Source organism: Toxotes jaculatrix, chromosome 9 (genome assembly GCF_017976425.1).
Source record: "Toxotes jaculatrix isolate fToxJac2 chromosome 9, fToxJac2.pri, whole genome shotgun sequence".
Classification (NCBI taxonomy): Eukaryota; Metazoa; Chordata; class Actinopteri; family Toxotidae; genus Toxotes; species Toxotes jaculatrix.
This window is the reverse complement of record NC_054402.1, coordinates 3758193-3770233: the sequence shown is the minus strand read 5'-3', so window position 1 is coordinate 3770233 and position 12041 is coordinate 3758193. Positions and strand designations below refer to the sequence as shown.

The 12041-nt window shown below is 41.5% G+C and overlaps 1 protein-coding gene across 1 annotated transcript in view; it reads left to right on the top strand.

The window, feature by feature from the left end:
• Positions 1–12041, top strand: part of LOC121187721 (CD166 antigen homolog A-like) — a 34210-nt gene that overhangs the window by 15773 nt on the left and 6396 nt on the right. Inside the window, exons 2-6 of the mRNA XM_041047111.1 lie at positions 8614–8720; positions 8959–9175; positions 9331–9395; positions 9807–9894; positions 10141–10314. Of these exons, the coding sequence (XP_040903045.1) occupies positions 8614–8720; positions 8959–9175; positions 9331–9395; positions 9807–9894; positions 10141–10314 (651 nt within the window). The remainder of the gene's footprint in view (positions 1–8613; positions 8721–8958; positions 9176–9330; positions 9396–9806; positions 9895–10140; positions 10315–12041) is intronic.

Genomic DNA, 12041 nt, shown 5'->3' with positions numbered 1-12041 from the left:
GACACGGACAGTGTGACATCATGTTGTGATATTTCCACTTCAGCCTCGGTGAAACTGAGTGGAAGTCTTCACTATCTAAAACAGGAAGCGACAACTTTCCAGATGCCAGTCCCTCACAATCACATACTGTCCCCATCATTTAAACTCAGTTTATTTGCTTCACCTGGAGCGTGTGGTTGTAGTTTGATGAGGTTTTGTTGACTGGCAGCATAAGCCAGTCATTTTTATTCAAATGTTTTTTTATACATTTACAAATATAGTATATAATATAGAAAGGCCTCATTAGCAATTATAAGATTCAAAAATATATTTCGGGGGGCGGCTTCAAAACTTGCATTGAACATCACAACATTAGGTTTCTTTAGAGAATCAGCCGTTGATTACACAAGTGGCTTAAGGCAAAATAAATCTTTCCCTCCTTGAGCCCTCCTTTCTTTCTTTGTCCTCTCGTCTCAATCTCCAGCGAGAGGCGGAAGCAGCAACCTGATCCCTCACCAGCAGGTCTGCACAAGTACTGAGGACTCCTCAGGACGAGTCTGAAATCAGAGAAAATGGAGCCAGCGTTTTCAGTCACAAGGCAACAATGGGAACCCGACAGGTGGGACTGCAGGCAATGCATTAGCCCTGTTCCCGCCTGCTGTCATCTGTAGGTGTCTGTTGACCACACATGATGCAGCAAATGAACATTGTTTTCCTTGCCTGAGGGGGAGAGCACTATCTATATGTCTCCCTAGAAAATATATATTTCACACTCTCTAGCAAGAGGGGAGTGTAAGGCTGGCCAGGCTATTCATTGCTCAGGTACAGTGAAGTATAAAGATGAGTGAATAGCACTGATGAGTGTTATTTACCAGAGCTTTACTCCTCTGTGCTTTTAAATTCTTATATTTTGTAAAATCTCTTACATACACATTAGGGTTTCTGCTTGTTTGTTCTGCATAACGTGCAGGATAAGCACGAGCTCTATGATTGAGTGTTTTGTTTGCCAAGCATGAACACTATTGTTGGCTTAGAAACGTAGTGGTTCTAAAAATGTGGCCATGCTGCTATAGTCTATTAAGCATAATAATGGACTCAGGCTAATAATACTGTGTGTTGTATACTCTACACAACTCTCCATTTGCTGTCCATTCTCCTCCTTAGCAGTACGCAGGCTTGTTTTGCCTTGAGGTGACAAACAGGGCTCTGCACAGTGTGTAGGCTGTGAAAATGTGAGGGGTTTTTTTTTTTTCATTCATTCATTCATTCATTCATTCATTCATTCATTCATTCATTCAGTCATCTTCTATACCACTTGATCCGTCAGGGTCGCGGCAGGGAGACACAGGCCTTAAAGGTGATCTTGTCTTTATGTTGCACAAAAGGACATCTCATATGTCTGAAAATAAATTGGTCAGCTCTTCTTGAGACAACTTTCCCTTTCCAATATTTTTTCATTGCATGGCCGTGCATCAGTTCAGCGTTATTTTAATGTCAGACCATATCATACACTCTTTTCCGCCTTAAAACTAATAAATGTGTTAGACTTTTCTAATAGAACTTGTTGATAAGAATCTGTAGAAAGCAGATCACTTATTAAAAACAAAAAAAAGGAGACTAGACAAGCCGAGTTCAGCTGGACCATAGACAGAGCCTTTAGGCTACATTGTGAGAAAATGAAGCCTTTGTCCCAAGTCTTTCTGTCCATAAACGGACCTTCTTTTCAGATGGGCTCCCTCTTAAAGACCCTCACTCGTTTCCAAAGGTCAAAAAGACCCAGGGCAACATCTTTAGGGTGTTGGGTAGCTTTCTGTGCCCTGAAACAGATGGTGTGGCATAAAATGAGGTTTAGAAAATGGCTCTAAACCTATACGTCACAGACTGTGCAGTTCATTTCACATAATGTGTCTTTTGTCAATCCAGAAGTACTTGAGCAAGCTCATACCTGCTGCTTACTTCTGAAAAACAGATGAATTTAGGCAGCTTGTCAACATCAGCACTACAGCTGAAATGATTTCCAGCAATTATTTTGATCATTTATTAATCATTTCAGTCGTTCACCAAGCAAAAAGCCAAAATGCCAAACATTCTCAGTTGCAGCTTCACAGATGTGATGGTGTGTTGCTTTTCTTTGTCGTATATCCATAAAATAAGGAAACTGAAGACATCAGATTAGGTGCTGAAAAAAATTAAATGGCCAAATTTCATTATTTGCTGGCTTTTTAAAGACAAAGCAGTTAAATAAAAGCAAATTTGAAAGTTTGCAAATAGTGAAAATACTGTACTGGGCCAAAAACTCTGATTACAAGCCCGTCTTACAATATAAGACGACCCCCACTTCAAACCAAATTCCCAGAAGAAAACGTTGTCCTATATTAACCCCAATACGGTAATTGTTATTTGCAGCTATAATCTCCGCCAACTGACTAAATGGGGAACATAAATGTCTGTACCAAATTTCATGGCAGTTTGCCCAGTAGCTAATAAAACCCTATATTTCCACAAAACCCTAAAAGTTAACCTCAACTAGGCACCAGAGGAAAATCAAGGAATCACCAGAGTCATTAGGGACCATGGATGTCTGTGCCAAATGTCAGGGCGATCAATTCAATAGTTAAGCGAAATCTTTCAGTCTAAACCAAAGTGGCGGACCGACCGACGAACTGACAGACCGGCATTGCCGTCCCTGGATCCACGCCACGAGCAAGGCGGCACAAAAGTGAGAGAGACATAGTCAAAACTACCACCACTCTCCTTTCACGGCAACATACAGAACAGAACACACGGGGCAGTTTGGTGTGCGTGCTTCATTCAGAGCCGGAGTCACTCAATTATGGACATTAGTATTTTTTTTAGTCAGCTCTCGACAGCAAAAAAAAAACACAAGCTGCCCTCTGTTTTATGCTATAAAGACACTGACAGGCAATTACAGTCGGCAGGAAAAAAGCTAAATTATAGAGCCCACAATGTTGACTTTTGGAACGGTGCTTCCATGGTTCATTCTGCAACACAAAGAGGAACTGTGTGAAAGAGATGCTGTGCAAGGGTGCTGTCAGTTATCCGTCAGCGACATGATTACACCCCTTCCCTCAAGAGAGACAGATGGAGATAGTGAGGATGTAGCTGTGTGTTTAAAAAAAAAAAAAAATCCCTCTTCAGCTAACTGGTCTGGAACACTTCCACAACAGAAACTGATACTGTACCAGAATTTAAATACAGTCATATGTGTGCGGAGTGACAGAGGTGACAAAACAGCAGCATATAGAGCTCGTATATTACTGAAGAGCTACATGGATGCTTTGGGGACCCTGATAGTGGATTGAGTAATTTTCCGAAACCTTCCCACACCTCTCCATATGACAGCAGTCCCTCTATTTTTCTTGACAGCAAGTAATGAGAGACTGAGCTTATTAAATCACTGATCTCCTCTCAGTTCAGATACTTGATATAGCTAATCAAAATTCAGCACTTGTTAAATTATTTAAAAAAAAAAAAAAAAAAAAAAAGACAAGGATGAGCAGCAGAATGTCACGGAAGGTTAGGTTTTCTTTGATTTCTCGCTCCTTAGCCAAGCACCGTTTACTATAAGAATCTAGCCTTTCCTCAAGTATTATTGATCTAGTTGAAGTGGTTCTGTCTGCCCCCTCACTGCTGAACCGCTTCTGAGTGAGCGAGGCTATTTGCCATCAAGTCTTTGTGGACATGCGCCATGGGATCTCCATTCACTGCACAATCCTCATTTTCAGCACTTAATAAGTTTAGGCCTCCGTTTTCTTTTGGATGTTGCGGCTGAAAGATGTGTGCACACGCCCAGACACACATAGACAAGAATGTGCACGCACAGACACACACACACACACACACACACACACACACACACACACACACACACACAATCGGAGGGCGTTAGGTAGCAAAACAGGGATATAGAGACTAGTGGGGAGGTAGCTGATTTCCCTGGTGAGCTTATATCTGAGCTGTCGTCACCTGTCTTTTCTCAGGGATAGAGGCGCCTTAATCAGGAACATGAAAGTATCTCCTGTGGTGCTGCCTCCTGTCTCTGTCACTCGCCTGTCTGTTACTTGATTTACCATCGCCAGAGTATTAACTAATTTTTTGTGTCCAGTACGAGCACTCAGCTTTTCTAAGTGGAGAGAAATTCAGATACAACCTGGCCAGCAAGTTATTTTGGGTTCGGACGACTCAAGTGCCAGTAAATGATTTGTAATCACACAGACCCAAATCTTCTGGTTGGGGTCCTGGACAGTCTGAGTCTGTGAATGACATATGTATTTGTTCATGTGTATTCCATATGGCATATATGATATTAACTAACATTTTCCTTAATCGGTGTTATAACAATGCTTTGTACACAAAGAAAAAACAAGCAATTATCCAATCACAACAAAACACAAGGGTGAAACTGTCTGTCACTACTTTTCATTGTCCCCGCATCACGTAGACAACTAAATAAGACATTATTATGCCTCCGTGCCATTCTTGTGAACGAGATATCTCGTCAGGAGCGCCTTGAGGCAGTTTCTTGAAATTGAGCAGAAATGTTCACTTGGACTGATTAGATTTTGGCGGTCAAAGGCCAAAGGTCGGTTTGACCCCAGAAAACAGATTTTTGTCCACAGCTCAAGAATTCATATGCTACTTTCACACAAACGTTTATCACCATAGTTCACATTTGGTCAGATTCTGAACTGGTGGCACTAATCTTTGGTGCCCAGCTTGAAGCTGTGATGAGTGTAGAGATCTTGTGTGCGCCTCAGTTGAAGATGTATGTGAAGCATGCACTTGGCTACGGCTTTGTTTTCTATCAGAATCAGCTTTACTGGCCAAGCCTGTGAACACATACAAGGAGCTTGACTCTTCAAATTTCTTCAAAGTCATTATATATTACATGAGTCAGGACAGACAGAGATGCAAACTGCAACTTGACTGGTTGTCGGTGGCATTGAACCGTGAGCTGGTAATTCTGGTTTTCTGTATGCTTTGCATGTGTGCTCGTGTTTGTCAGTGTGAAGTCACACTGTTCACTACTTTTGTTGCGGAGGATTACCTTATCTCAGTAAGCGGCAGGAGCTTTGTCTTCTGCAACTCAACATGTGTGCTTAGTTCTCATTGTGTAACAGTGTAATCTGTGCAGATAAAGCCTTTTCCTTAATACAGACTCTTTTAAAGTTCTCAGAGAGGCTAAACACAGCTTTATTTGAATATTCAAAAACGTATACATATTTGAATTTGAAATGTAAGGAGTCTATTATACAGGAAGAGCGATAACCTTTCCAATACTGCAGTGCTTGCAGTATAACCCAAATATAACTGACTCTTGTTATTTAACAATTGCAAGATTCAGCAGAGGAGGTCGTGTAGCACTCTTACCTGAGAAGTTTAAGTTTTAACATTAAGACACAACGTGTGTTGACCCGGTTGCCAGCTAGATTCTGAAAAACGTTTGGATGTTTCCTGGACCATTAGAGTGTTCTGGCACCAACAAGTGCACCCAGGTGTGGCACGTAATCAAGGTAGTGACAGATTATTTTTGGCACCTTAAATAACTCCTAAAATGAAATGTAGGAGTTTGTCATCAGATCTGACACATATGCAAAACCGTGTGCCCGTTTCTTGAGCAGAGAGCTTATTAACTGCCTCCTCTTAATAGATTCACAATGTCTCCGTTCTCCTTTTTCTGCCGAGCGTGTGCAGCCTCTTCAGCCTGGACCAGGAACCCGCATGTATAGCTAAAGCTCATTCAAGCACGAGAGTCAGTTTCATTAGATTTACATTAGAAAGACAAAACAAGCTAGTGTGCTGTGGCTTTATCCGAATGCTGTGTTCGCACCAGTAATCTGCATTACCATTTCAGGTGGATTGGACTGATGCATACCAAATTGTTAAAATAGAGATTTAGACAAATTTACAGTCCAGCAAACTGCATGTTTGCTGCTCCTAGACTTAGTTGGAGAATGCAGTGCGACTGCATTTCAGCTGCATGACAATCAAATGCAGCTTCATCAAATGCTTAACCAAACAACTGTGCATGAATACAGGAGAAGATGTACATATGTCGGAAGTTGTTCAGGATACAAAGGAAAATAACTTACTGAGCTTGTAATCATTTTAATTTACATCATAATACCAGAGAAACAAATTTTGGGTGTGGCAAATTATGGACAATGAGAGGCATCGGTGTAGGAAATAGTTTTAATTGTTCTTCAGCCGACAAGCGTCAGAGCTCGTCCCTGCGTTTGGTGAAGACTTCCTGGTAAAACTGTCAGCAGCTGAAATGTAGTGGGGTTTGTTTTGTCCCGTGCTGTCGGTATTAAATGTCGCTCAGCCTTATTCAAATGCAGGGATGGTATCAGTGTGGGTGAAGTGCTGTGTGTTTCTCAAGTAGTCTTTATTGGGTTGGGTATAGGGTGCTCACATAAGCAGTCCCCGCTTCGCGAATAGAGCTGTTAGTGATAATAGTCATCAGCACAGATATACCTCAAACCAGTTTTAGATCCCTTTTATTCTCTTCTCTTTATATTTAGTTTTCTGTCTCTGTGCTCCTGTAATCCCTGATGTTTTTACACTCATCAGCCTGGCTCCTTTTATGTGGATGTCATAGTGAATTAATCTATTAACAACAATCAGCAACAGACAATGGTTTTTCTTTAATTATTATCTTTTTTGTAAAAAAAAAAAAAAAAGTCTGAAGAGCAAATAAACCCAACACACGGACCTTATGCTGCCAGATCCCAAGATCTTCATCAGGTCATATTCAAGAACGTCCACATTTAAGACGAAATAAGATAAGATAATGTGATGGGATGTGTATACACTACCGTGAGGCATAAATGAATTGATAAAAAATCAGCAACAGCAAAAAAAAATCTTTGTAATCAGTAGTGTTTAGGGTTTCATTTGGCTAATGGTTTTTGTCACATAGATAAGACAGTGTCATGTTGAGCTACTGAGAGTTTAAGAAATGCACCTATTCACTTATTTGGCCTAGAGTCAGATGAGAAGATGGGTACCGATCTCATATCTGTTGCGGCAGCACAAAGACATGACAACGGGGAAAGCGTGGGGAATATTTCACTCTTCTCTTCTAAATCTCTGCAAGAAAAATAAGAGCATTTCCCAAAATTTCAAACTATTCCTTTAACGTGAAAGTGGTGGTCACAGGGCGGGGAAGTCATATCAGTAACAGAAATGGTTTAAACGAGTTAGAAACACAGTACAGCATAGATAAACATAAGCCAGAGTTGCTCTGTTTGAAATCATATCATTAAATTGTTGGATGTTTGTCAGCTGCTTTGCTGTGGCGCCTTTACAGATGGCGGTTAGTTCAGCGTCAGACTCGTTTCTGAGCTGACAGCTCATAAAGATGAGTGACAAGTGTCGGAGTGTGAACCAGCCCTGGAGTGTGACAATCCGCTGAACCTGTTTGGCTGATTGTCACGGGTGCGACAATAACGGCAGACTTGAGCCAAACTGTTTGATATGTTTGTGTCTGTAGTGAAGTGGTGCATTAAAGCAGCACATAACTATTTCATGAACTTATTTAATTGTCTTGACTTGACAATAGGGGGTCTGATATGATACAAAACAGAGGAGGAAGCAGACCTTTGTGCACCTCCGAACTCGCCCGCTTACGTTCAAGCGTGCAAATATGCCTTCAGGGTCCCAGTTGTTACTCTGTCCTAATGTCAACAATGGTAACCATAGTAAAAGTATTTACTTCCATTCGAATGGGATTCAAATGAGTGTCACGCACAGAGCAAACTAATTTACCGGCCCATCTTTGCACCACTCGGAGGAAAGCTCTAAAAGTCTGGTGACTGAAGTGGGAAAGTGAGAGTAAAACTTTTGTTTCGGTGCACAGATGGCATTATGGTTCGCCACTGTTTCTTTGTGTATGAATACAATCAGTTTCAGGGTTGAATATTCAAGCTTCTTAATAGTTGTGCTGTTTTTCTGTAAATACATTATTTGTCTGTGATTCAACAGATAGAAACTACACGCCGCCCCTTTGTTCTCATACTCTTTACTGAGGTGCTGATGAGCTGTTTTGGATTTTAGCTGTCAGATGTTCGTTTTCCACACACCCACTCATGCGTTTACCTTAGCCTGAACTCTTGAGAGGTCTGAAATGTGAATGTGAATACCAAAAAACTGAGCAGCGCCTCATTTTCAGTCGGGCCATGGCAGTCTCTTCTTCCCTGCAGCCCTCTGGCTCTAACCCCTCGTCGCAGCCCATTGAGACACTCCTGTTGGCACCCGCCTCCCATCCCCCTCTCAAGCACTTTGTCTCCATGGCGATGTTTTCAATGAAATTTAGGGCAGGAAAGGTTGTTTTCTTTACCAAGGGGAGCTGTAAAATTAGCAGAACTCTATAGAAACCTCTGTTCTTGCTGTATTTGGGCGAACACTAAGTGGTATTGATAAATGTCAGTCAAATATGTACAGACGGGGAGGGGGAGGGAGGGGTGGGGGTCGGGGGGGCTTTGAAGCATTCAGAATAATAACGGATTTCAATTTTCAGTCAAAAACTTTCATGCTGTGTTGGAGCTGACCAGATTAGCCCCTCTCAAAAAGTAATTGAAAAATGTGGATTTGCTTTTTTCTCTTTCGCAGTGAGCGGTTTGGAGACTGTTATCGGCCTGTACGGGGAAACACTCGAGATCCCGTGCAACAATGGAGCCATGAAGACGGAAGACGCCGTCATGACTAAATGGAAATATGTAAGTCACAGCAGAGGTCAATGGATTCAAAATGGTGAAGTCCGTCTGACACCCACTTATCACGGCTGAACCACACCCAGTCTGAGTGCATATGCCGTGCATTAGACCATGCATCTGTCCCTCCATATGACACTGCGTGAGCTGAGGGTGGGGGACAAAACACGGTGCTTTACTTGAACTGGAAGCCAACACCATATGTGACAGACATGTAACAAGTGCACTCTGCTCTGCTTTCCAGGACAAAGGAGAGGGACTTCCAGGAGACCTGCTGGTCAAGCAGAAAAACCAGAATGTCTCAGTCATAGCCACTGATGAGTACAAGGGCCGCGTGAGCATGGCCAGCAACTCCAGCCTGCTTCTTTCTGCAGCCAAACTGACCGATCAGCGGACTTTCACTTGCATGGTGGTGTCTAATTCAGACATCAGTGAATACCCAGTTAATGTGTTGATCTACAGTGAGTACGAGCTGGCACCAGTCTAAAATAACTTTCCTTTTTGGATTGCTTTAGTTAAGGTGGCGCTGTGACTGACAAGAGCGGCGTGCAGCACACAAATCACTTAGAATAACATCCTGCTCATTAACACATTTTTTTTTTCAATCGTGTTTCAGAGACACCAGCAGGCCTGGAGATTTCTGACAAAGCGGTGGAACTTGAGATCGGCAAACTTACTAAGGTGGGTTTTTTTATGATAAACATTGCTTATACCTACATTATTTTAAGCAGTAAATCACCAAGGGAAACCCCTCTCTTGAGCTAAGGTATCTTGAGGCATAGTAGAGACCATGTTACTACAGTAATGAGTTCTTTGAAGTGATTTTCATGAATTAGTAAATAGCAGAATCCCCCCTTACTGCAATTAAAATACCCAGAGGATCTGAGGGGCTTTAGAAATGCTTTGGGCATTTTATGGTCTATTGCGCAGAAAACTCTGTCCTCTGAAATGGCGGCAAGACACTACAAAAGCTCATTTGCTCAGATGTTTGGTCATTTATAAAAATTCATGAAATGGTGATTTTCCAATATTTTTGTCTTCAAGAGCTGGGTTTTGCTAATTTTCTCAAGTTTTCATTTTTCTCTTCCACAGCTTGGAACATGTGTTGCACAGGATGCCAATCCAGCTGTAAACATCACGTGGTTAAAGAGCGAAAAACCTTTGGTGGCTGATGGGAAAGGTGTGTATTCCTCATTATGCTGCGTGTCCTTTAATGCTAACAAAACAGCTCTTTGGATTAGTGTGGGCAAATTTGACATTGTAAACATTATATAGACAAATGTTTTTATTCTGTCTGACTGGGAGAGTCACTGCACATTATTTTTCATGGGTAAATTGTGCTGCGCCCGTCGACAGAGTGTGCACAGTGTTTTGGTCATTACACCATTGTTTCCTTTTCAGACAGAGTTGTTTGTTTTCTGTCTAGGGATTTTCATCCGAACCTCGGTGCTGGTAGACCCTGTTACTGGCCTCTCGACCACTACCTCTGTACTAGAATACTCGGCCAAGAAGGAAGACACGGGCGCTCAGTTCACCTGCAGCACTCAGTCCACTGTGGGCTCACAGCTGGTGTCCTCTCCAGTGACCTTCACCATCACCTGTGAGTCACAGAACTCCACTAACTACATACACTGAACACACTTTGTATTTGCAGACGCGCTGTCAGAGTAACTTTGGCGCAAAATAAAAGACTAAAATGCTGGTTAATGATTTGTTCTATACTCAGATTCATAAAGGATTTTTTTTTTTTTTTACTTGTTTACTTGTTATTTCAAAATACTTCTGTAATGTTTAGTGGAGCATTAGGTCACATGCAAAATAGCAAGAGGTCCATTAGAAGATTTCTTAAAGAATTAGTGTTTGGAAATACATACAAGAGTTAGAAGAAAAGATAAATACCACTCTCACTTTAGTGTGATTAAAATGAAGCTACAGATAGCAGCTGGTTACATTAGCTTGGCTCAAACACTGAAAGCAGGGGGGAAACAGCTAGCTAGCCAGCCAAGAAATAACTCCCCATAAAAACCACAACACAGTCATTTTTACACTTTGCTTTTTGTACTGATTAGAGATGCTGGCACATCCTCCAATCTAATGTTTACCAAGAAAGTGAAAAAAAAACATAATTGCCAAAATGTCAAACTGTTTCTTTATGTAAAGACTTTCCTCAGTTACTTTGGTGTTTCCATAAGCAAAAGCAGCAAGAACCTGGCACATGTATCTCATGATTGTCTATCACCTTGGGTGTTTTGGTAGAGATCCAGATGCAGACAAAAAAAAAATCTGCAAAAAAAAAAATAGACTGTTGCTGACTTCAAGGAGCTGCAGTAGGGGTTTTTTCCACTCTCAGAAAATCACTATGACCATTCAGTTTTATATCAGGTTGATCTGTTTAAGAATATTTTATTGGTGTCTGTGCCTTTTTTTCCCTGTGAGAATTCCAAGCAATTTCTAAACACTTTTTTTAATACACCCTGTCTTCCACTCGTAGATAAATAAATTTAAAAAGGACCGACAGAAGTGAAACACTGGTGCTGTTTTCAGTTCTGAGCTTCAATTATTCACTTATTATTTCTTTTGACTGAAAAGTGATTTGATTATATTTGTGTTACAGCTGCCAGATATTATTTGATATGACATTAGATGAATTTGAAAATGGAGTCAAAGGTAACACTAGTCTGACTATGCAACTGAAGTCAGTTTTTTTTAATTCAACATCACGCTCAGTGTGTCGCTGGGCTGTTCAGGACCACATGAGTTCTTGACCCACAAGCTCAGCTTTAAAACTGTAACTGTTAAAACCTCAGCTGTAGGTGTGGGCAGACTGCCACCTGTGTTATTTCTGAGTTTAGGATAGCAGCTCCTTCTGTAATTCTTTTGCTTCGAGGCAAGACAGACAACAGTAATGGTGCCTTTTAATGGTGGCAGTTGAAAAATGAGGTGTGGGTTCTGCAACTCTGTAGTGGGATTTATACTGAACGCAGCATTAAATATTGAAGTTACCTGTTCGGCATGGCCTTCAAAGTAGAACATATCAGTGCTGGAACATTTTCTTACAAGAAATGTGAAGAGTTTGTCTCAGATGAAGCAGAAACATTGAGATTTGAAAGGATTGTTTGGTCGAATGACTCAGGATATAACTGCAATTCAACCTCTCTTCAGCTGGATTTTGAAGTTGGCCATAACCAGTACTGATGCCACAAAGTTAGAGCTCTCTGTAGCGCACTGACACAGCTGGTCTCTGCAGTCCTCCCAGTCAGCTATTGGGGCCACACGCTCCACTTGTTACACTCGCCACCCTCACATATATCCCCTCTCTAACCTTCT